This window comes from Piliocolobus tephrosceles, chromosome Y (assembly GCF_002776525.5).
Source record: "Piliocolobus tephrosceles isolate RC106 chromosome Y, ASM277652v3, whole genome shotgun sequence".
NCBI lineage: Eukaryota > Metazoa > Chordata > Mammalia > Primates > Cercopithecidae > Piliocolobus > Piliocolobus tephrosceles.
In genome coordinates this window covers 3,770,118-3,797,056 of record NC_045456.1, presented here as the reverse complement: position 1 = coordinate 3,797,056, position 26,939 = coordinate 3,770,118, and the positions used below count along the sequence as shown (strand labels likewise).

Below are 26,939 nucleotides of genomic sequence, written 5' to 3'. Positions count from 1 at the left end.
AACTGTTCTAAGGGTATCTCATTCATCTCCTTCCCCTCAACTTTTGGCAGCCTTATTTCACAACACAAACGGCTACACATTGGTCCTGCCAAAAAAAGTCTGCCATGTGGTGATTGGCTGAGTGAGCAAAGCAAAATGCCATTTCTGGCATGAACTTTCATGCCAAATTCTTACTTCTTTGAACCACACAATGACAAAATGGTTTATTGGTTTCCAATGACCCACTCAGAAAAAGCAATAACCATGAGAGGTTGACATCTCTGCAGGAAGCCATCTTACACCACCCCAGAAGCCCAGAGATACTGGTACAAATACATATGCCATGACAAATGCTACTGCTCCTTTGTTTGCACGTACGGTTCATGCACGCATATCACATACATGATAGACGCAGAAAGCAAACAAAAGCGCCAGGGGCTGGTGCTGGGAATGCTTCTTAGCACACATCAAGGAGATGGCACTTATCTCAGACAAATAAGTCCATGTCCTTGGGTCAGAAATTCGCACAGACACTTGGCATAAGCATGAGCAGCTCAGGAAAGGGCAGCTGCATCAAAAAACACAAGTACCCAGATCTTATCTTTACAATTGCCTTCTGCTGTTAAGGTCACTCACTGTAATAGCGTCTGTGGCCCTCCGTCTTTCCCGGTGCAGCTCGGTACAGAATTGTCCCTTCAAAGGTAGTCTTTCCTGACAGTGAATGAGAGAAGAGAAGGGGAGAGAAAAACAAGAGAGCGGGGAGGAGGGAGCAAATGATGGCAAAAGAAGGAAGAGGAAGAGTCTTTAACTGAACTTGCCTTCAATGAATCTGCTGCAAGAGCTTCATCCACAAAATTAAGTAGAGACCATTAAGCAGGATTTAAGAATTTTACAGAATGAGCCCAAAGTCCCCATGCAACCAGTATGGCATGAGCACCCAAAAACTGGGGCTTGCCTCTGCAAATGACTGGCATGTACATTATGCCCAGTTTAAACCTGTAAGCCATTTCAACATTGTAACTTAAAGAATAGGAAAACTTCAATTAATGAGAGGGAATCCAATCAAATGGACTCCTTAATTAACTCAATTGTACAGCACAAGCTTCTCTTTGGAGACTACGACCTATGCATGATACAGATTTAGACACATTATCCTTTATCTTCTACCCCTAGAGACCTACATGATAAAAACGAATATTCATGTCCCCAAGATTCTAAACAAGACACAGAATTCTCTTTAAAAGATCTGTCACCCTCAGTACCTTTAAGCAAGAAAATGTATTAATATACTGGAGAGCGGGGGTTCACCACGAAGGTTTGAAACCAACAGTGGCATCCAATATAAACATATGGGGTTTTCTGCTTAACACCAAGGACACCAGAAAACCCTATTTCTCAAAACATCTTAATTGGGATTCTGTTGTGTCAGTCATGCAACTATACTTACGCATGAGGACATAGGACTCACCCAGTGTCAAATGTCAAATTATCTTTTTTTGCTGTTACAAGTTTATCGTAACAGAGATTATCAATTGCATAAGGCTGAACTCTTGGCTAGAGCCCAAATACCTCTGGAACCATGAGCAACTATACAGAATACACACATACTGCCCTGGTTTGAGTGTACTTCAGCCCACCCTCCCACCCTCCCACACCCACCCATACACACACCCACATACATGCACACACACAAAGGCCCTACAGAGAGTACCACCGACAGGCAAAATGATTTGCTAAAGGCAAACTCAATTAATAAACATATTACTTTAAATTATCTGAGAAATAAATTATATTATGGCTTGTTAATTAAATATTCAAACTGGAGGCCAGTCATACAGCTTCCTAGTAAGTCTGGAGGATGAAAAAGCTAGGCTACATTTACAGAGAAGCAGGGAGTAGAACTAAGTGAAGGGAGAGAGCAACTTGTCTCACTTCTTAGAAACATTCCATGTTAAAATGGAAAACCCAAGAGAAACCACACTGTCAGCTTCTGGGCCTTGGCCCTCCCCATATAGGAAAGGAGTTGTGAATGATCAGACCAACAACTTAAATGGGATCAGGTATTTCCAATTTCCGTGTCCTACAGCCATGGTGGTACACCCTTGTTTTGAAATGCGCCCTTCTTGACAGATGCATTCTATCCAATTAAAGCAAAAACTTACGCATTCAAATCACTGGCTGTGTAAGAATAATCTGAAGACTAACAAAGTTTCAAACGTTCTTGCTAGATGTGAAGCTCTTGAGGACTTTGATGACAAAAGTGGAGCAAGTAACAGTGGCTAGTTTTTATTTGGGCAATTTTTTATTCTGCTTAACTTCAATCATTAAGTCACCATTAGTCCTCAGAACACAGCTGTTTTGTGAGCTAGGCCCTCTAAAAGTTAACAGCAGCAGTCCTCTCAAGTGTCAGAAAAAAAGGAAGTGTAAGAATTTTTAAAAGGCAATATTTCGATAGTGTTCCTCCAAGTACACTAGAACTTCCATGTGTTCTTCCCCAAGACCAAGTCTGAGAGTCACTGAGGTAGACCATGGCTGTGATGTCTCTGAATGGTCAAGCCTTTCTGCAAAGTCTCTCTGTGCACTGGCAGCAAGGCAATTTGAGATGTAGTCTGGGCTGGGGCTGGGTGAGGACACATAGGTGTCCTATGTGAACAGCAAAAGACGCAGCCAACTGGAAAGGTTATGAATATGAGTAATGTTGATCTTATTGGGGGAAATAGTATACTGTCACTGTTAAATATTAGTACTTGAAGGCAGTAAACACTATAAAAGGGAAGAGTTTTAAAATTTACACACAAAACCATACACTTACGCTAGCATCTAATTTTGCCTGAAACTATGACATCAATTTGCTCATCATTCTTCATTGCTAATAGAACATCATACTCCAAACAAATACCATCTAATATTAAAAAGAAAAAAAGTCTAATGATGCCACAGAGTGGGATTTGTCAGACTGGCTTTCATTTTTATACACAAGGGACGTTGAGCAATCCATTTCTTATAGCTAATGAAACACAATTATTTCTGCATCATGGCAGTGGTTTGCTATACATTTTTTAAAACCATCTTTTTTTTATTCTCTTTTTTTTGAGACAGGGTCTTGCTCTGTCACCCAGGCTCGAGTGCAATGGCACAATCATAGTTCACTGCAGCCTTGACCTCTTGGGTTCAAGCGATCCTCCTGCCTCAGCCTCCTGAGTAATGGGACCACAGGCAGATGCCACCATACCTAGCTAATTTCTATTTTTTGTAGAGATGAGGTTTCACTGTGTTGCCTAGGCCAGTCTCAAACTCCTGGGTTCAAGTGATCCTCCCACCTCAGCCTCCCAAAGTGCTGGGATTACAGGTGTGAGCCACCACACCTGGCCTCCATCTTCATCTTTGTCTTAGCCTGACAAGCCACTAAAGTATCAGAACCTCAACTTTTTAAATAAGGAATTAGGAAAATGAGAAATTCAATACCAACAGAAAACTCATGGTTATTAATGGTTACAGAAATAAAATGCAAACCTTCTCCCTCTGAAGATTGTGGGAAATAACTGAAAATGTTTCTGTAGCTATAGAATTAAAAAACAGGGACACTTTTAGTTTTACAACCATTATTTGAAAGCAAATAATATCAAAGGATATGAAAAACAGAAAAGACACATTTATGTCTTAAATGTAAGGCAAAATACATATGAAATTGAAATTGGACAGCAGTCATATCTGGATTTCTTTGCCACTGCACATTATTTAGTCAACAGTAAAATGTGCAAAATTGTAACTGAAAAGGCAATTAACTAATCATGATCTGTGACAATAAGAAGAAGAAATAAGCTAAACTGTACTCAGGCTTGAAATTTGTCAGATGACCTGTGAAAAGGTAAACTATTTGTGTAATGGAGGCAGCACCAGAATGTGTACGGAAGGCTTGCATGTCATTTTCTCCCCATCACTCAGAAGCCTGGGAGTTAATTTCACTGGGCTTCAGTGTTCTCATCTGACACTGAGTTAAATAATATCTAAATTCCTTTCCACCTTAATGTCATAAGATTCTGCTACACTATTAGCACAACCACTTGACTGTTTTGATTTTTAAAAACCTAATTTACTAAACACTTTTTTGGACTACTGATCTGTTACACGGGAGCCCATTTTATTATTTTTTTTAAATTTCTGATTGAAACCTCTTTGCAAGCCCTAATGAGTAACTAGGTTTGGGGGACAATTATTAATGGCTGCTAACACTCAAAAAGTAGGATGGCCAGACATTATGAGCCTCCAAGTGGATTATCCATTACCACCTAGGTGGCAGGTTTGCGATATATATTATATATATATATCTATATATCTCCTGAATCTAATCAAGTCCCTAGATCTAATGATTAATTTATAGGAATACAGATTTAATGGCACAACAGAGATGAAATCGGCAAAAGCCACACTGTGAGAAACTAATGGAAAAAGGGGCTCAGTTGCTTTAGCGAAAAAATTACAAGAAAAAAAAAGGAGATATGAAGGAGAAATCTATAGATTCAAACAGATTTGAGACATACTAACTGCTATGTATGTACTTTATTTGGATACAGACTCAAATGAATGGTAATAAAGGAGACTTTAGGGGAAAGTGAACAGTGACCATGTGTTTAATTATTCTAAGGAATTGCCGTAATTGTATGTGTGTGAGATAAATGGTATTTTAAGACACTCTTTTATTGATGCATGTTAAAATATTTATGAATGAAGTTATATAATATTTGGGGTTTGCCTTCAAGATAATATGGACAAAGCCTGTGGAGGGCTATAATTTTAACAAATTGGCCAAAGGTTGATAATTGCTGAAGCTGAGTGATAGGTACACAGAGGTTCATTAGACTATTCTTATTTTTGTATATGTTAGACATTTTCAATAATAAAAAAGTTTATAAGAATTTTTTTTAAAAAACTACCTTTAAGGTTTCATAAGTTCTGAAAATGGTAAAGATGTTTTCAAATTTAAATATGCAGCAAAAAGTTTCTGCTACTACATAACTATAAATTTTCCTCTCTGAGATAAAACAGATAAAATATCCACCAACACAATCATTGCAATTCTTTCTTTGATAGACTAGATTACCCTAAACAAAGATCTAAGAAAGTTTAGAGACTTTCATTACCAACTACCATATGTAAAAATACATCAGAATAAGAGAAAAGCAAGTTCAAAAGACTTTCACCTGTCATTCAAAAATAAAAATGTCTCCTTATAGTAAAAGGGGATTCAATAAGCATTTATTAAACACCTACCATGTGTCAAGCAGTCTTGGCACCCTCCCTTATAAATATAATGCCAATGTTTCTTCTATCACATTCATCTATTGGTACACCAAATTCAACTCAATAACTACCTCAAATACTTTCTGGAAGTAGAAATGTGAAGAATGCAAATACCAAATAAACATGTGCACATACAGAAGTAGGGGTGTATGTGTGTGTGTCAGAAACAAAGAGATATATGTGCATTCACTGTACACATGGTTCGTATTCAGATACAGATTTTATCATTCTTAGAAAAACCGTACCCTAATGTGTGGTAGCATTTAAATTAAGAGGATTTGCATACAATGTCACTATGATCTCTAAAAATTACCAATATAGCACAAACATTAGAAATTTAACTCACTCCCATATCTGTGTATTAATTAAGCAATCTCTGTGAAAAATGAACTGTAATTTGTGAAGAGTATTAGTGGGTTGGCCTAACAAAGACCTAGATTAAGTACATTTTATCTCATACCAGAGTAAAAAGTTAGATGTCTTTTGTGTATGAACCACATTTTGTCTTTTATGGTTTCATGACAAAGGTAATATGCATGTACTATAATTATAAAAAGATGTTATCACTGGGGGAAACTGGGTGAAGGGTACAAGGGATCTCTGTACAGTTTTGTATTTATTGTTGTAACTTTCTGTGAATCTATATTTCAAAACAAAAAGGTTTTTGTTTTTGTTTTAAGTAAAGCACATCAAAACTACTAACACCATTGTCTGGGAATGGAGAATAAGTAGGTCCCTTTTAAAACCAAAGGCTCTACTTAGAGAAATCCTACCAGTACATATAATTTCTGTATGTGATCTGATCCAATTACAGAAATCTTAACATAGTCATACACTGAAGCAAATTCAGGGTGTAAGTGGCCACTGGATATATATATTTTTTAAATAGTCTCTCTCTGTAGCCCAGGCTGGAATACAGTCGTGTGGTCATGGCTCACTGCAACCTCTGCCTCCCGGGTTCAAGCACTTCTCATGCCTCAGCCTCCTGAGTAGCTGGGATTACAGGTATGTGCTAGCATGCCCGGCTAATTTTTGTTTTTAGTAGAGACAGGGTTTCACCATGATGGCCAAGCTGGTCTCAAACTCCTGGGCTCAAGCTATCCACCTGTCTTGGCCTCCCAAAGTGCTGGGATTATAGGCATGAGCCACCATGCCTGGCCTGCTACTGGAAATTCTGTCAGAACACTGAGAGATACTATTTCTCTCTTTCAGGGAATTACTTCAAGTTAGCAAGCTATTCATTATCCTCACATCTGCTCCTCTATGAAGCCCCACATCCCCATGGGACTGGCCTCTTTGTGCCCCACTCTTCTTCAGATGCTTACTTTGCAGAGCACCTGGACACTTTGCTGAACTTGGGTTTGCATGTCTGCTTTCTGCAGTGCGCGCTTACTGAAAGCAGGGACCCTGTCTGATTTGTCTCTGTATATCGTCAGTGCCTTGGACAGTGTTTTAGTAACAACAGGGTGTCAATAAAGATTGAATGAATGAAGAATAGAAGGAAGGAAGGAGAGAAAGAAGCATGGATAGATAGATGGATATGGACCAACGGATGGAGAGATGGGCCCTCTTTTCCTTAACTGCATATACAGGAAGATTACAAAAGCCATGTACCCTTTATCAGAAGCAGCCATCCTTGTTAGGAGACCATGCCTCTCCGGGGATTCAAAATCCCCTCAACAATGGCAACTAAACATGGCTGCTGAAACTACTGGGCTCTCCTGGTCTTGAAATGGAAGGCTTTTAATTGAGTAACTGTGTGTGGGGAACAGTCTCTAGAAGAGAAAATGCCCCTTCTGAACAGGTGATGACATAATGCTAAATGGGAAGACCATTCCACCCAACCTCCTAATCCTCTGTACCAGGAATTCCAGCACCATATACCTTTAACTGATGGGTCAGGCAAGGTGAGCTGTCCCTATTACTGACTTGGAATGAGAGAAATCAATTTGTTTCAACAGTTCTAAAGATAGAAGAGACATGATTCCCCTGATCTTCCAGTTCTGAGAGCATAGCTAAGATGGCAGGACACCAAGATGTCAAGACTTTTCCTAAGAAGTTGTCTAATACTTCCCCAGATCTCCTCCTCTGCATCAGTAGAGGAACTCCAAAGTAATTTCCAAATGCAGTCACAATGCTTCAGCCAACACACTATCAATCAGTATGCAAGCAGCCTCCAAACAACTGATACTAACTGGTTATGTCTCAACAGTTATCTTGACTAACAATGAGAGCTACCGTTTAGTATGAGTCTGCTATGGAGCAAGGTGGTTTATGTACATTATTGCTATTGGAATTTGTAATGAATTTATTCATGGAAATAATGTTATAATGACCCAATTTGGTCCTTCCTCCAAAAAATCCCATTTAATCCACAATGTCCCTAACATAGAGTACTGTTATTATGGGACCTAATTACCAGGTACAATAGTTATTCCAGAGTACAAAAGAAGACACCAGGGCAGCTAGAATTCTAACATGGACTTTGAAAGCAATAGTACCTTCCACTAATGTGAGATCAAGGACACCTTCTCCCCTCCCAGTAGTACTCATCAGCTGGGCCATGTTCATAGGAATCCTCCTGCCCTGAGCCAGAGAAGGCAACAGGAGCTCCAAGACACCTCGTTTGCCCCTCAACCCCTTCCAAACCTTCCTACCATAGACTCTAGGACGGAATGGGGTTCAGCGGTAGGAGGGTCCCGGGCTTTGGCGGTGGAGGGAAGGAGCACTGCTGAAGCCACTGGGTAACCAGCAAGTGCTGCTGTTTCTGCGTATGTCAGGCTACATCATCCAGAGCTGCTGAGACACCAAGTGAAGGAAGTCGCCTGAGTACTTCTCTGGAAATGGCGTTACCTCCAAATCAGACATTTGTCTAATCATACTACTGGTTAAATAAAAGAGACACAAACTAACACGAGAACACCACTCAAGTCAGGTTTTTCCAAATGAAAAAGGAAGACATTTAAGAATGATTTGGGCAGGACTAAGCTGCCCTCCTCTTGTCAGAAAGGAAATTCTGCAACCCCAGGTAGTGCTGCACAGTTGAGCCTCCTACAACATTCATGCCCATGACCTTGGCTCAAGACGGCACAAGAGATACACAGACGCCCACAGTTGGGTTAGTGACTGGGAGAACAAAGTTTCCCGGTCCTGACCTTTTGCTCCGTGAGCTGGAAAGGGCAGCAGAGAAGCTGGAGGGAGACCTTCAGGCCCTGGAGAAAGAAAGACCTGAAGTTCGTTGTCACCATCGCAGAAGGACACACATGCTCACCACCCAAGGTGGGACCTGGACTCTCAGTTGTCTTGACCTACTTTTAAGGGGATTGGCATGCACTCATCTTGTCATAGCACTTTACTTCTCACCATCACTGATTTTTTTTTTTTTGTAATTTCTCCAAGTCCCTCAAGGGATGCTGAGAAATACTGACAATCCCATTTGGTTCATTTTTTAAATAATTATGAACTTACAGTAAGCAATTATGAACTTACAGTAAGCAACACTCTAGAAGTAAGCAACACTCTAGAAGTATATGGAGTATACTTCTAGAGTCTATAAGTATATGGAGGCACAGCAACATGGGCCAGTATTACCAGGGCATGAAGGCTGGCAGTTACCTATCCAGAGACATACAGAATCACTATGAATCACTATGAAGGTCACACCTTCATAGTGATCAACTTCCTAAACCACAGTGGGTTAAGGTAGTATAATCAAAAAAACACTCGTGAGCATTTACCATAGCCTCTCGGCATAGGATACAGAACAGAAGGGAGGCTGGAGCACAGCCTGCCAGTCCCCCGCCCCTCTCCTGCTTGGTAGGGTGGACTTCCTTACTTGACTTGGATAGCTGCTCATCCTGGGAAATGCCAAGTTCATCCGACTCCACTGACAGCTCCTTGATGAAGTTGGAAGGAAACATTCCAGTCTTCCCATTGAGAACACCTTCCCACCATCCTTCCTCTACCTGCAGAGATACAAACAAAAGAGCAGAGATGCAAGGGTCAGGTTAGACATGGTGGTTTCCAATTTTGCTCCCATCTGTATGGTGTAGCATGCAGAGCCCACACAGTGAGACTAGATGGCTTTAAAGTTAACAGGGAACAAGAAAACAGACCACATAGAGCCTTGAGATTCAGGCTAAAGAAGGGGGTGTTTACCTGGGGTCCATAAATGCAAACAGACAAAATTAATGCTTCATTTTCATTGGCCTCTAACTGAAATTTGGCATTTGCTTTGGTTATGAATGTAGGGTAGGTAACACATCAATATTAGAAGGACCTGTGACTCATCACCAAACAAACCACAGATATTTTCATATCACATCATAGATGCTATGGGTATCTCAAAATACCTTTTGTGCTCATTGCTGCTTTGAAATGGTGATAGTTATTACACCTACTGGGAGACCTTTGCTATTTAGTCTATTAATAAGGATACCTATAGATTACTATATCAAAATTTGGTTTTAAAATAATTTGATAACTATTTCAATATAAATTGTTCCCTTTATAATCCTATGTGTTTTATTTTATGCATTTAAAACCATTATCTAAAAACTGAGAATGGTTTCCCCAGACTACCAAACTAATTAAACAGCTTAAAAAATATAGTTAAGAATTTATCTGTAGGCTAAGAACTCAATCAGAAAGTATAAGAGCTTCCTGTACATTTCTGAAGGGTTCTAGATTACCCTAAGATGAACCGAAAGCGGGTAGGGAGGTAGGAAGGGTAGCGAGACTATGACATCTGGGTAAGCAGTGAAGGCTGAATCGGGGGAGCAGTGAGAATGGATGAGGCAGATTTGGATTAGGGGCCCTTTGAGGTCTAAGCTGGCCTTGAGTGATCAACTAGCAGGGATGGGTGACAGAAGGGTAAAAAAATTGTCCCTGGATTTTGTAATAGAGCCACTAGTAGAATAGCAGAAGTCAGAATAGCAAACTGGCTTCTTGGAGGAAAATAAGGGCAGTTTGAAAACAAGCAAGTATCAAGTTACAAGCAGTATAGTGGGGTATAATACAACCTTTGAAATTCTTTTACCATGTGCACGTACAGACAGTCTCCAATTTACAATAGGTCGACTTAGGATTTTTGACTTTATGATGGTGCAAAAGTGATATGCATTCAGTAAGAACCATACTTCAGATTTTGAATTTTGATCTTTTCCTAGACTAGCAATAGGTAGTACAATACTTCTATAATGCTGGGCAGCGGCAGCAAACCTCAGTTCCCAGTAAGCCATGTGATCATGAGGGTAAACAACCGACACTCTTCAGTATGCTGTGTTGCCAAATGATTTTGCCCAACTATAGGCTAATGGAAGTGTTGTGAACACATTTAAGGTAGGCGAGGCTAAGCTACGCTGTTTGGTAGGTTAGGTGTATTAAATACATTTTCAACTTACGATATTTTCAACTTATGATGGTTTGTTGGGACATAATCCCATTGTAAGTTGAGGAACATCTGTATTACCAATCCAAATTAATAAATACAATTTAAAAGCTAAAATAATTTAAACAAAAAAGAAAAAGAAACTTTGAGTCAAAAGTCCAGCTCAAATTTTGTCTGTCCTGAAACTTAGCAGTTGTGTGACTTTATTTAAATTTGTCCTACCAAAATGAACCCCGTTTTATTCCCATCTGCACGATGGGAATAATTAACACACTTCACAGTTGTCATCTTTAGGACAGCATCTCAATCTGTGTTAGAGGTATATATGCATTACTAATCTTCACTAGGGGCTGCAGGACATAGAACTGTATAGGACATGTCCTTAGTTTTCCTCAAGAGGTGAATACCAAGATAGAAAGGTGTAACTAAACATTAGCAATGCAAGGTAAATGAATGAGAAAAGACCATGACTTAGCACACATTAAACTTGTTATACAAAGTTGAGCTCACTGAGATCTGGGGTGCTAAAGGAAGGCTTTGAGAAAAAAGAAATCAAAATTAAGGTAGGCTTTTAGAAGAAGAAATGGCAGCCATACTTAGGGGACAGGTGTGTATGAGAAAGGGGGCTGCTGATGGAGCCTGTGGAATGGAGATAACCTGAACGATATGTTTAGAGCATTTATAAGGAAACTTGTGCGATACAGACTCGCAGAGTGGCAATTACATTTGCACGATCACAAAATCTTCGGGAGAGAATCCAGATGACGGCATCCATGCACAACTGTCCCAATGACTATTTGATACCAAATCGTGGCATTTCACAGCATTTCCACTGAAATCATTCCATGTTTCTATGCCAATTCAACTGACACATATTATTTTTTCAAGGAGTTTTTTATAGGCTTAGATGGTTAGGAAGATTCACCATGAGTCTCAGTATCAATCATCACAGGATTTGTACAGCGGAGTCCTTTGTGCTGGTACTGAATAAGATACCAGAAAATGACCCTCTGTCTCCCAGGAGTCACAGGGCAGGAGGGGAAAATCAAGGGCACAAACCACAAATGAGCAGTCCCTGGCATAATCCCCAACAGCACGGGGTAGCTGGGCCAACTCCAACCCACTTAGTTCGAAGATGTCTGGAACATTCCTATTCCTAGTAATAAGTGGCTCCTACCCAAGATCCCTGAGGGAAGACATCCTGATGTGCAGGAAAAACAGGCTGTCTGCTGGGAAAAGAGACGTATCTTCATCTCACCACACCCCCAGATGCCTGTATCACTGTCAAAAGCACAATCTGAGAGGAGTGGCCTATGGGAAAATGGCAGAGGTCTATCATTAGCCACACAGTAAGTGGAGGGGCAGACAATAAAACCACTGCTCATCGCCTGGGCACACACTTCCCATCACAGGCGCACCATGGGCAAGATGCTCATTTCTCTGTGAGCTGGAGTCCTTCATGAGGATGGTGGGGGTGGCCCCAGTACCAGTGAGAGTCGTTCAGTATTATTTCCTTCTATTCTATAACCAGGCCAACTATTTTGGTCTCGAGACTGAGGCTTGGAGACAGGAGAAAAATGATATCTCACACTATCCCTCTTCAGAGATATTCTAGTTCAACTTCCTGCATAAAGATGAGGACATGGACACTGCCATGTGATTTCATTCATTCATTCATTTATTCATTCATTCACTCATTCTAAGAGTAAAGCACAGTGCCTCACACATTGAATGAATGAATGAACGAATGAATGGCAGGAACATTATTGGGAAAAATCCTCCCTGGGGGCCTATAGAGCCCTGATTTCCCCCACAGAAAAAGGTTTCCTTCCTGTGAGGAGCAAAAGGAACTGAGAGATCCTAACTATATTTGCCACTGTTCTTAACTAGGTACTGCCACACCCAGGTCTGTGTGGTCCTCCCAATTCCACCAATTCCACCAATATTTAGTGAGCACCTATCTTGCACTGCCCCAGTACCTGGGGACAGATTCATTGCTGAACAAAACAGATAAAGACTCCATCCCTGAGAAGTTTCCAACAAGAGAGAGGAAGTTACAGAGCCTGAATGCCCCATATCCCCGCTTAGAAATCAAGCTTACTTATGTTTGCATTTCTATAGTTAAGAAAAGAAAGAAATGCATCTCTTTGTCTCTTTGTAAGAAAGTAGGGATTATGAATACCACACCAAGGGCTTATAACTTCCACCCCAAAGAAAGGACAATAATAAAAGGGGGCAGATGCCCATCTTCTTCCTTCCCCACTCATAAACAGTCTTCTGCAGGCCTTGGCTCTAGGCTGAGAACAAATCCCACCTGTCTCCCTCTATGACCAACCCAGCCAGCTCTGGAGCCCTCTGATTAGTTTTGCCTCTTCTAGAACTTCATATAAATGCGCTAAGATACAATTTCACTGTGCCCCAAGAGTGAATCTCATCTTTGGCCCAGAGCTGGAAGCAGAGCAGCTTACACCTGGTAGTGTTTGAGAAGGACAGAATAAAACCACTTCAACAGTTTCTATCTGAGGGCCTTGCAATTTTCATGTCTTTACAATCAACAGCATCTAAGTGGGTTCAGGGTCCAAGGAAGTAGTTTTTAAATCTTAGCCCCGTTGGAGATTGGGCAAACACCTGGGTGACCTTCAATACTCCCATCCCCACCCCGTTGGAGATTGGGCAAACACCTGGGTGAACTTCAATACTCCCATCCCCACCCCTTCTTGCACCCCATTTGTAAGGCATTAAAGAAGTCTGTGACTGAAAAGATAGCATGCTACCTGTGAGTACTTGGCTATTCAGACCAGTTCCTATTTGTCACCCCTGAAGTTTTACCTGTCACCTGGACTAAGAAGGGGAACAGAGGCTTTACCAGGTCTACAGTCTACCCAAGGGCACAAGTAGCAAGACAGAAAAAAATTCATCTAAGGACGACTATAGCTTTTTTTCATCCAATGAATACTTTGATACCCAAACCCCAGTCAGAGGCACACTGGAGGGGTGGGTTTGAGGGAAGCCTGGGGTTAGGTGGATGCACACAGGCAAATGAAGTCAGCTTCATTGTTTCAAGAGCTGTTTTACCATTCTTCCCATAAAAGAAAAGTGACACATCAAAGTCTAAGGAAAGGCCCACACCTTAACGTTGCTAAAATTTTCCTCAAATTTTTTTCAGAAGTAACTGAATGAAAATTGTAATACTGTTCCTTTCTCTTAATTGTGAAAGGCAGGGAAAGGTGTTTTGAGAATTTTTAAAACACTAGAAAAATGTTAAGATAGCTTTTAAAGCTTTTTTAAAATTGAAGTATAATTTACATAAATGCACAGAACTTAACAATACAAGCTGATTAGTTTTGATAAACGCCCATTCTAGCCAACGCCTCTATTAACATTCAGAGCATTTTCATCACTCCAGAAAGTTCCCTGTGCCCCTTCCTAGTCAATCCACCTCCAAGCAATCATTAATCTGATTTCTATCACCTTTGATTCATTTTACTTCTTCTAGAACTTCACATAAATGTGCTGAGACATAATTTTAACTTTTAAAATATTGCTGAAAATACAAACTGTTTCTGGTAAACATGTTTTTCTATCAGTAGAATTGGTGAAAAAAAGTATATCTTTAAGGGGGGCATTTCCTGAAGACACAAACACCTACATTATTTTCAATTTCAGAGGATATGAGAAAGCTGGCTATGCCAAATATAAACAAGCATTATCTAGGTCCTAAATGGCTGGACCAATGTTTTCCCCCAATTCCTGTGTAGTTCATTGTATGATTACCTCTTTCTGGCTGGGCCAGAACATTCCATTCACATAGGGAAGTTGACTTTCATTCCCTCCCCTCACTTTTCTGAGAACAAGGCTATTCTACATGAGAGGGGGCCCTCGAAGAGAAATCTGTAGAGTAACTGGAAGGGAAGTCATTTAAGAAAACATATACAATTTCCTTAGGCCAACTGCCCAATAAGACAGAGCAACATCCATGATTTTTCATCAGAGTGGAAAGGGTTTCTGGTAGAGCTTTTGGAAACTTCCTTCAGCAGTGCTTGATAATCTTATCCTTCAAAAACAGCCACAGGTCCCCAAATTCCTAAGTGAGTCCAATGCTAAGGTCTTTCTATCATTCCAATTAAAAAATATGAATAAATGGTAACACAAGCCAGCAAGATAACCTTTCTGATCAATCAAGATCCTCAAGTTTTCTCCCATCACTATTTCCAGGTGAGAAAATGGTTATGGGGATATATTCACCTGGGAAATCCCTAGATTAGGAATCTTTAAACAGGTGCTCCTTTGAAAGTTCAGTGTGGCCAGCACTATAACTTTGATCTCAACCCCATTTCATTGCATCCACCAGCCCCTGCTTTCTATAACCTATACCTGTCCCAAAGGTTCACAGGTCCTCCCCTACTGCAGAGCAAGGCTCTACTAACACCAGGTCCTCCTTCCTCCAGCACCTAACACAAATACCACTCACCATTCGCATGTTCAGTTGAAACCTCATCTATTCTACAAAGCATCTTCTTCACCTTCTGTGACTACTCCTATTTTTATATTCCTCTCTCATTCGTCAATGCCATCATTTGCCACTTTGGTAACATCTTGGGTTGATAGTTACCTTAACTGTGTATATCTTGCCCTCCCTCACTAGACTGAACATGTTTCAAGGGACAGGTTCTATTCACTCAATCTCCGAATCTCAGTAAACACAGTTTCTCTCAGAGTGTAAGCACAGAAATATTTGATAAATCCCACAGCTATGCAAATCTATTATAAATACCTTTAAACTTGCAAATATGTTACTTTTTTTTTTTGAGGCAGAGTCTCGTCGCCCGGGCTGGAGTGCAGTGGCCTGATCTCAGCTCACTGCAAGCTCCGCCTCCCGGATTTTTACGCCATTCTCCTGCCTCAGCCTCCCGAGTAGCTGGGACTACAGGCGCCTGCCACCTCGCCCGGCTAGTTTTTTTGTATTTTTAGTAGAGACGAGGTTTCACCATGTTAGCCAGGATGGTCTCGATCTCCTGACCTCGTGATCCGCCCGTCTCGGCCTCCCAAAGTGCTGGGATTACAGGCTTGAGCCACCGCGCCCGGCCAACAAATATGTTACTTTTATATGATTGTGGCCTGTTTTGTATGCTGATGATTCAAATCTAATCAACTTTCTCTTCTAAACACGGCTTCCTTCTCCTTAATATGAATGTTTTACCATCTCTGCACATTAGGAAATCAGAGGTGTTCACGTAAAAGTTATTTGGAGAAGTAATTGTAGAACAGCCCAAGCTCTTTGGATTACCAAATTCCAATAAACAGATATTCTATATTAATTTTTTTTTTTTTTTTTTTATTGCAAAGAGATACAAACGCTTCTAAAGCAAGGCGATATCTTAACAGGTAAGAACTTCGGTATGCTTCGATCACCTATTAACTGATCAGCCTTTGAATAAACTTGACTTCTCATGGGCAAAAAATGACATGAGGATGGACTGCCTATCCACACCCACACAAGTTGTCTGACTGATTTAAAGTTCTGATGAAGTTCAAGGGCCTATTTAACTCTAGCTAAGTGTATCAAATCTTCTATGGGCACAAGAAGGAAGATGCAGAAGTACTTCGAAAGTGGAAGTTATCATCTTTGCAAGCCACAAAACCAGGTTAGGCTTTAAGCCAGCCTGACTGGGGGCCACTGGGAAAAGTAACCATAAAGAACACATAAAAGCAAGAATCTTTGAACATCCCTTGGGCCATGACTGAGAGACTGGCTACGACCAAGCTAATTCAACACAAGAGGAAAAGTGGCTCCTTTCCCAGGCTCTAGATAACATAGAAAAATAAAGTGGCTTCGGCCAGGTGCGGTGGCTCACACCTGTAATCCCAGCACTTTGGGAGGCCGAGGCAGGTGGATCATGAGGTCAGGAGATCAAGACCATCCTGGCTAACATGGCAAAACTCCGTCTCTATTAAAAAAGATACAAAAAAAAATCAGCCAGGCGTGGCAGCAGGCACTTGTTGTCCCAGCTACTCAGGAGGCTGAGGCGGGAGAATGGCGTGAACCCGGGAGGCGGAGCTTGCAGTGAGCCGAGATCACGCCACAGAACTCCAGCCTGGGTGACAGAGCAAGACTCCATCTCAAAAAAAAAAAAAAAAAGGAAGAAAGAAAGAAAAGAAAAAGAAAAAGAAAAACAAAGTAGCTTATGCACTTTTCAAAAACAACAACAACAAAATAACAACAAAAAAAAGCATATCATAGGCCAAAAAGTCCACATAAAAATTTCAGGGGCCTTCAAATGCTATTTCTCCTGTAAATCTCATTCACATGCCATCTCTGTTCTTCCTATAACTAGAACTTTGCCTGTATTTATTTGTCTTCTCCATTCAGGATAAAAATGACTCAGTGTGTATTCACAATGATTTCTTTAAAAATATCAATCCAGGAATTCATAGCCTGCTACTTTCCTTTTGAATTGGCAGTCTGGTTCCTTTGGGTTCACAACGATGATTTCTTTTCAAAGCACAACCATCACTCTCCAGCCAGGAGCTAGAAGCATGGCAGGTGCTTTCTTGGCAGGCACCTTGCTTTGCCAACTCCACTATGCCCACACTGCCCTGAGCACTCCCTTCCTTCCCTAAACCATGCTTTGGAGGCTGGCTCAGGCTGAGCAGTCAGGGCTGGTAAACTCGCTCCTGCCAGATGAGCAAGCTGTTCACCCGACCAAGGGTCAAAGTTGTTTCTACCTAAACCTGCTTAAGTCTCTTGCTCATTATTGGTAGCACACATTTGGTTAAATTGCACAAAAATATACAGGTGTGAAGAGAAAGAATTGGTGGTGAGGAAGGATAAAGGTAATGATCTGAAGGTTTAAAAAAAAACCGTTGCCAAATTTGGTGTGAAGGAGACAACTAAAGAAGATAAGGGGTGAGGGGTGGGTGGGGTGCGGCTCTAGAACTTGAGAAGGAACCCAATGGGAATCATGGAGGATGCACCATGGATGCAGAGATAGATGGAACTCACACCAGCAAACCAATATTTAGGGAAGTGGCCTTGGCCCTATGTCATAAGATTGTATTGATAAAGGATGAACAAATATTCATTTTGATATTTTAAGCTAAAATTAGATATTAAGGCAGATGTTTTAGGACTTTAGGATTCCCTACTTGATTCAACTCTTTCAAAAAAAACTAGTCTGTACCTAGAACTTAAAGTATAATAATAAAAAAATAAAAAAATAAAAATAAATTAAAAAAAAAAAAAAACTAGTCTGTAAATTCAAAATCCTCCTAAGGCTTATCTGTCAGGGTAAAAAGAGAAAAAATGTCTGTGTGTGTGTGTGTGTGTACAGCAAAATTAGAGAAATCCATCTATTAATCAATAAAAATATTATACATATACAATACATGTTATATTTTATTAATAGATTAATCCTACAGTATTGCAAAACTATTATGTTCTTGCCTTGATCTGTCTCTGTGATTTAGGGGTTTTTCTTTATTGCCTTTTTCTGTTTATTTTTAATCATCAGTGGGATTAGAAAAGAGCTATCATTAGCATTTATATAACATTCACTACAAGAGAAAAGGACAGATTTTATATTATACAGTGACAAGGGCCCAGTCTCTGCAATATAACAAGTAAACTGGAACAATGGGGAATTTTTCATGATATTTTAAAACTTTGGATTAAAAGGCCAGCCTTTACACGTTTTGTTTTATGTAAATATCATAGACTATATGGTTATTTTTTCCTTTTTCCTACTTGAAGCAAGTCCAGAATGACGAGCAGGATTTAGCTGGCAATGAATAATAGAAAGGAGGCTGGTATTGTCGATGGTGGCAAAGCCCTATCAGCCTCTAGGCAAATCCAGTAACAGCTCTGCCAGCGCTCCTCTCTCTCCTTTATGCAATCAACATTCAGTTTCTCTGCAGCTAATAGGCAGGCAAAAGTGGGCAATATTTCTGAGAAATGTATTAATCATTTTCCTTGTCTTGACTTGTGGTTTTTCTTAATGCATTATTACAACACTAAAAGAAAAGTCATCTTCTATGACAGAAGCATTTTCAATTCTTGTTCCCAATTCAGTCTTTGATCACAAGCATATAGATGTATTTTACATGGTTTTATCCTAGTGTATGCAGTTTTGTGTTCTGATTTGTTCAATTTGCAAAAAAACTATTTTTGTATTTCCATTGATTCATTTACTTATTCAGCAAGCATTTATTAAAGTGCATATTAGGTTTCAGGCACTATTCCAGGTACCACAAATATAAAAATAGATAAAAATCAGGTCCCTGCCATTGAAAAGCTCTCAGCTTAGTAGACTATAACAGATAATTACAATGCAAAGTATCACAACAAATACATATTTAAAAACCTGTGTTTACCATCTTAATGGCTTCACAATGTTATACCTGGAAAATACACCTTCATTTTCCTTCTTGATTATTTTTCATTATCACAAATACTGCTGTAATTAACACGTTTCACGTGTTTCTTCTTTCATCAATCAGTTTCTGTGGATAAATTCTAATGAAATCACTGAGTCAAAAAGTGTTATTCAGATATTTATAGCTCTTGACATACCTTGCCAAAGAGCTTCATATAAGGATAACACAGACATACAAATTCACCAGTTCTTCTACGCCTTGCCAACAGCCTTACCACTAAATATTTTCTTAGGATTTTCATAAGTAAAAACCTATTATTGTCTTAATTTGTATTTTTTTAATTTAATTTGTATTTATTTAAGTAACAGCCGAGCAGAACATTTTCTTGTGGTTAAGATATTTTTCTCCGTCTGGGTTCTGCGTTTATGGCGAATTTATCTATCATTTATCATTGTTATAATAGCTTCCTAATATTTTCACATACTACATATATAATAACTTTTGTCATAATTTATTGCAAATGTTTTCCTATTTATTGTTGTCTTTCTTTAGCTGGACTAGCTTCAAATCATACCAAAATCTTAACCATTTTTCTTATTAGTCACATCTGTTTATTTTTTCTTCTGGAATTTCTTTCCATGGTTACAGCCTTAAGAAATTTGTCATTCTACCACTGAAATAAATGTTCTCTGTTACCCATTCATTTTTTTCACTCATTTAACTTTCAATAAATGTCTCCTATGTGCCCTGCTTGCCACCAGGGGTAAAAAAGGATGAATGACATGTTAATTATCCAAAATTTGGAAGTAGGTAAAATGGGTTCCTGCATGCCCTCCCACTGCCACACTCGGGACCCCATTAATTGCTTCTGGAGGGACATGTATCTCTGCTTGGCACACTATTTACTATTTATGAGGCTAGTTTACAACTCTGTTACTGTGGATGTTAACTGGTGAAAACTGAGAGCACTGCAAATGATTCCTGCCAGGTAGTAACAAAAATAAATTTTGACGAGCAGAAATGCAAAGGATTTGTCCCCTAGAAAAGATAACCTCAAAGATTACAGTTTTATTGCACTGTAGGGCACTATGTAGTTTTGCATGTAACTTAGCAATCTTAAATATTTTTTTTCAGTCATTATCTTTGTTCTTTCACAATTCTCTTCAGGTCAGCCTTACCATCTTACAGATCCCTTCATTAATGAGTTAAATAAAACTCTGACACAGGCTCACATTAGGTTATGTATGAGTTAGGAAATCTGGCTTCTAGCATCACCCCTGCCACTTCCACCCACATGACAGTTCCCTTAAGGTCCTCCTCAACTTCTAGCTTCCTTTTCTATGAATTGTGGGTTTCTGTAAGGTCAGAGGGCATCAGCAAACAATAAGCAATTAGAAAACTGTGTTTCTACATATAGATACAACTGTTGAATCAGAATGAATGATAAGGTTCTAAGCCTAAAACCCAGGATCCCTTGGGCCTAAGGGAATCTGGAGAGACATTTCACTAGCAGGAACAAGAGAATGTGGTACAGCAGGAAGAGTGAGGGTCTCCAGTCACAGGGACCAGGCTTGGTCGTCAACCCTGCCTCTTCTAGGGTCTCTTGATCCTCCTTCCGCATCCCGCACAATAAACTGTGTCACAGGCTTAAGAACCTTGTCACATCTGCTACATACTACGTCTTCTAAGAAATGTCACTCCTTTTTGTTTTGTCCTCTAAATCCACAATGTCCCCCACAATGAATACTAAATCCATGCTCTAAAGATGGATCTGGGTCACTCTGGATACCCAGAGTCTATGATCAATTCAAGTAGAAGAGAAACTTGGTGGCACCGGGCTGGAAATTCAGAGGTATTTAGTAAGCTGTGTCAGAGACAATGCTTTCCAATGGCCCCAGGTTTGAACTCAGCTGGCCTGGGGGCATTCCTCTGGGGAAAGCCATTTTCTCAGACAGGAGACTCAACTAGAGGATCCCTAATTTCAAGACCAAACAGCCTGTGAGTCTACAGCAAGGCGTTTTCATGGGTGGGTAAGCAGTGACTATGACAGCCCATTCGAGGCCACTGCACTGCCCGGCCGGGTTGCTTACCTCTCCTACCACCTCTATGATGTCACCAACTTTCAGTTCAAGTTCGTCGTCATTCTGGGGCAGGTAGCTGAAAGCCACCTGGCACCGGCGCCTCCGTCGCTCGCCTGGATGGGAAAAGCAAAATATTTAGAGACAGCTCTTCTCCCCAAATTAGATTTTTAAAGAGAGGCTTCCTAGGCATGCAGGCAAATTAAGCTGACTTGTCTCAAATATGCTCTCTGGGACATGGCTAGAGGCATGGCAGCCCTGGTCTCTTAGAGAGAGGCAGTAGAAAGCAGAGCAATGCTTCTTGGTCTTCTAAAAGCTTCTGGGTCAGAAAGGCATGGATATGAGAAACCGATCCATTGGTGCAGAAGGCAAATACCCCACCCCTGAAGCACTGGAGCACAGTGTTGCCTTAAACGGTTTTCCATGGATGGGGCTTTATATTTGCTGCTGTTGATTTTTAATGGAAGCTGATGTGATGTGGTAGAGAAAAAAGAATGGTCTGCTTCTAATGCTAGCAAGGCAGAGGGGATTTTTCTAAATGTGCAAAGGAAAGATAAAGTATCCTGGCCTTTTTCTTACTAATCATCACCCTTTCAACATACGGGAACTCAAGCCTGATAAGCGAAGGCTGATTAGATTTCAGCCTGCTCTTGGTACCATTTCAAATGCCCCACAGGATTCAACAAATCCACTTCTGTCCTATTCCCTCTGTCCCAGGGGATCCATTAACAGGATCCCTGGCTGCTTACACAGAACCAAGCCAGACAAATCAAGATAAGAGTCAGGGCCACACTTCACTCGACCAGAGGACACTCAAGGTTACAACATCTCACTCACCCAGCGTGGCCCATCTGGGAGACCCTGGCTTAGAGCTGGTTCAAGTACAGACACAACTGACCACAGCACATCCACACCACAGATGTGCACTATGTGGAGAAAGAACATGTATAGGGGTGAGGGTGAGACAGACAGACAGACAGACAGACAGACAGCAGTGGAGGCCCAAGCCAGGGAGGCGGATGGGAGATAGGAAGTGAGACCGACATGGCTCAGAATTTTGTCATTCATGGCTGACCGCCTCACACTATTCCTTCATGCCACTGCATGGCCTAGAAAACCAAAGGGATCAATGACTTCAAAGAAACACATTTAGAAATGCTTAAATTATTTTTGGGCACTGCCTACAGGGATTCTTTTTCTTTTCTAATCTTTTCTCTGAGAAAGGAAGTTCATGCAGAGGTGATCACAGGGCACATTAAGGCCCCGATGCAGGATGACATCATGAAAAGGGGAAGGTCTCTGTGCTACATCGGATGTGTGCCCTGATCAATATGTTTCAAAAGCCGGCAGCCTAGTTCCCTCTATTCCATTTTTCTCGCCTGTACCTCACTAAGCAAGAACAGAGTTGAATAGAGGGAAGAGGGCAGAAGTTCAGAATCGATATGTTGTCTAATCACATCTTTGGTGACTCCACAAACATTCTCCACCCTTTTGTGCAAAATTACAAGCCTCTGGGTCTTAAGAACAAACACAGCGCTTCCAGGCCAATTCCTAGGTGCTGATGGCACTGTCAACAGGCTAAGTAGTGCAACCCCAAGGAGGGCTTGGCTCTCCCTAGGACAGAGGGCCCAATCCAACTTGCTTTTCCAAGGAGGAAGGTCAGGAGGAATGGGTATTCCGATGCAAAGACCACCACCACTATTCCATGGCTTCTCATACAATGGAAGGCAAATCAAGTACTCTGTACCAAAAAAGATATGGATTTCTCATTCTAGCAAAGAAAGTCCAGATTACAAAGCAATCTTGGTACCCCATTCCTGACCCCTGCAACTCCCCTGGCCCCATAGATGCTTCTTAAGATGAAGTTCTACTACCAATCTTTAAAGGGCTTTCATTTGCTAGATGTTATGTTAAAAGCAAACTCTGCAGACACAAATCTGAACATGAAACAAGTGAAAAGACAAATGTCTGAAAACCAACACTCACAACCACAGAAGTCAAAGTCCTGACCAAAGTGACTTCAAATAACACCATCTGAAGATCTAGTGTTAGCTGAAGCCATAAAACTTACAGTTGTATGTAAGTTCATATCTTCAAAAAACCCTCTGTAAAAAGTAGCATCTGATCCAACACTGCACAAATGGCAAAGGAGAGTGATCTACTCTTAGAGAAAAGACTAACCCAATGGATGTAGGACCTGAAACAGAATAATCAGACTGCTCTTAAACTAAATCTCTGCATCGGACTTCCATAAAGGCCTGCCTGGTGTCAGAAGAATGATGCCTTCGCTACTTTCTCTCTGCCAGGCTAGTCTATCCTTCTTAAAAGCCTCATGACTGTTACTCTTTTGGTGGCATAAAGTCCTATAAAGCTCACTGCCAACATTCCAAGAAGAGTAAGCCCTACAGAGGGCACAGGGGAGGGACCCAGAGATGGCTGGTGGTAAAGATCACCTGACCTGACGCCAAGCACAGTCATTCGCCCTCGCATTGGGATAGCTCACAATCACTTCCGATATCCATCGTCCTCTCCTCCTGCCAACCACATGAGTTAAAAAATAAAAGCCAGAATGGGCAATCATTTTGCAAATGAGGAATCCAGGACTCAATGACTTACCCCAGGTCACCAAGCTAGTAAGTGGCAGCATTTCCTTAGCCTAAGTTCATAGTTCTCTCTCTAGTGCTGGATAAACTAATTCAATTCACATTTTGTGCCAAATTCTCTGCAATCTATACTCAACTGCTTCCTACAACACTGTACCACGTCACTTAGGTCTCTGCCATGGATCTCTCATTACAGAGAGCCCCAAACTCCTGGAATGCTGCTTTTCGAGGCCTCAACTATAGTTTGTCACGGATTTGAATTTGTCAGTACCACCTGACCTACAACCCAGCTCAAGGGGGATGCTTGAAGTTGGGAGAAATTGTATTTCTGTTGTATTCATCCATCTTAAACGTAAGGAAGTCTGAGAAAGTCATTTGTCATTTTTTCCCTCTTCCTGGAATTTCACTGATGTTTACTAGTGAGTCTTGACCTTCCTTAAAGAGGTAAGGAGAGGACAATGCCACCTCATTTCAATAGCTCACATGAACTAAAGGAAAAAAACTTACGACTTGCCTATGCCTGAGGTTTGGAATCCCTTAGTTTGAGCCACCACCTTCATGTCCAAATGAACTAGGCGTGGAATTTTTACAGTAGTCCCCCCTTATCAACAGTTCCACGTTCTGTTTAGTTACCTGTGGTCACCTGAGGTCCAAAAATATTAAGTGGAATATTCCAGAAATAAACAATTCATAACTTTTCAATTGCATGTCATTCTGAGTAGTGTGATGAAACCTCATGCCATCCTGCTGCATCCTGTCTGTGATGTGAATCATCCATTTGTCCAGTGTCTCCACGCTGTAGATGTTCCCTGCCCCCGAGTCACTGATACTGTTTGCTCCTTACATCCAACCACAGACAGCGTTGTGACTCCACGATCCAGGATCACTCAAAGCAGATGATCCTCATTCTGACAGATCATCAGAAGGTCAACAGTAGCCGAACACTACGTCACAATACTTACATCATTCACCTCGCTTCATTACATCATGTAGGCATTTTATCATCTCACACCATCATAAGAAGGCTAAGTACAGTACAATAAGTTATTTTGAGAGAAAGAGAACACATTCCCATAACTTTTATTATAGTATATTGTTAGTGTTGTATATTATTATTAGTGTTTTTTTATTGGTGTTAATCTCTTCCTGCGCTTAATTTATAAATTAATCTTTCTCATAGATATGTATGTATAGGTAAATACAAAGTATATATAGGACTTGGCACTATCCACGGTTTCAGGCATCCACTAGGGGGGGTCTTGAAATGTAGCCCCCACGGATAAGGGGGGAACAACTGCATTAAGTGAAATAAGGGTTAGTTGATCACAAGCACTGTGATATCACAATAGCCGATCTAATGATAACTGAGACAGCACACCTTCAACTCTCTCACTACACCCCACGGTCACCTTTCATTTGTGACCACTTACTGTTTAATAAAAATAGTAACATTTATTGAGCACCTACTATGTGCCATAGACTGCTAAGCACTTTACATATGCTACCCCATTTAATCCTCACACTGAACCTCCGGGGTAGATTACTAACCCCCTTTTTACAGACAAGAAGACCGTGGAGGCACATAGAGATCATGTATTTTTTTTTTTTTTTTTGGCTGGTAAAACATGGCTACTTTATTCTTTTTTAACTGAAGGTTGGCATTCTTTTCCATGATAAAAGTAGACAACATAGCACAGTGGTAGCAGCAGGAGCTGTGACTTTATCACCAATAGAAATCCCAGCTACTTTTTTTTTTTTTTATACTTTAAGTTTGAGATCACGTATTTTACCAGAGGATTTCAAACCAGGCAATGCAGCTCCAGAAGCACTATCTCCCTCCCACATCTGACTGTTCTTAAGCATTCTCAGTACTGGGTGTTGAGATCACAGAAGGAACTAGCTACACTAACATGGCATTTGTTTGAAAGGTGGAACCAGAAAGTGAAAAACCACAAATCAGGAGTTTTTGCTTATAGCTGCTGGGCACTTGGTCCCTACAGGCCCCAGATGTAATAAAATAAAGCTGGTTAGATGGGGAGGTGATGCAACTGCCTTCTCAGAAAAGGAAATAGCAGAAACTGACTACGGTGTCATGACCCAGTCCCCAAAACAGCACATACATCTATATTTTAGAGGCTACATCCTAGGATCTTACAGCATGTGAAATTTACTAGGCCAATTCATTCAGTGTCCATGAAAATATACTAATAACAAATAATGTATTGGATGAAAAAAGTCTTTGGGTCAACTGAAAACTTCAACACTTATAGAGCTTCCTGCCCTCCACCCCCACCCCCCACCTCTTTTTTTAACATCCCCAACTCCCCATGATGGAACAAGAGTAAAGCTACAAGGGTTTAAATCATCTAATATTTTCAAATAATCCATCAAATTAATCAACTAGATCCTTACCACATACCTGGGGAATGTGGCAGTATTCTGAAATCATATTGAAAGGGAGAAATCACTGATAAAAAGCAAAAGAGGAAAATCAAAAGAAACCCCTAATTCCCAGTTTCCAGGGTTACTTCTGGCATTTTCTACAGGTATGGCCTGGGGACCACCTGCACCAGACTGTTAAAATGCAGGGCAGAACTACTGAACTCATTCTTTGGGGTTGGAACCAGGGACCTGCATGTAAAGCTATCTCTTGAATAACACTCATGAAAATCTAAATCTCAGCAACAAATCAGTACCACAAATAACAGATGATTAAAAACAAAACAAACAAACAAAAAAAAAAAAACACCTTGTGGGAACAGGTGGTCTCCCCTTGAAAGACTCTAATCTATGTCTCTTATTCTTTGCTGCATATTGAAATCGCCTAGGGAGTTTTCACTAAACTACTGATGCCTTCCTAAACAGCAGCCCCAGAGGAACTAGGTCTCCATAGAAAAATGGCTTCTTCTTTCTTGTATATTTGTTTGAGTTCTTTGTAGATTCTGGAAATTAGCCCTTTGTCAGATGAGTAGATTGCAAAAATTTTCTCCCATTCTGTAGGTTGCCTGTTCACTCTGATGGTAGTTTCTTTTGCTGTGCAGAAGCTCTTTAGTTTAATGAGATCCCATTTGTCAATTTTGGCTTTTGCTGCCGTTGCTTTTGGTGTTTTAGACATGAAGTCCTTGCCCATGCCTATGTCCTGAATGGTACTACCTAGATTTTCTTCTAGGGTTTTTATGGTATTAGGTCTAACATTTAAGTCTCTAATCCATCTTG

General features: G+C 40.6%; 1 protein-coding gene across 4 annotated transcripts in view; it reads right to left on the bottom strand.

Moving 5' to 3' along the window:
• LOC111531657 (SH3 domain-containing kinase-binding protein 1) overlaps window positions 1-26,939 on the bottom strand; it is a 307,782-nt gene that overhangs the window by 151,356 nt on the left and 129,487 nt on the right. For all 4 annotated transcript variants that reach the window (XM_026451886.2, XM_023198963.2, XM_023198967.2 and 1 more), the window contains exons 3-4: window positions 21,133-21,236; window positions 9,116-9,245 (exon numbers count right to left, since the gene is read on the bottom strand). In XM_026451886.2, the coding sequence (XP_026307671.1) occupies window positions 9,116-9,245; window positions 21,133-21,236 (234 nt within the window). The remainder of the gene's footprint in view (window positions 1-9,115; window positions 9,246-21,132; window positions 21,237-26,939) is intronic.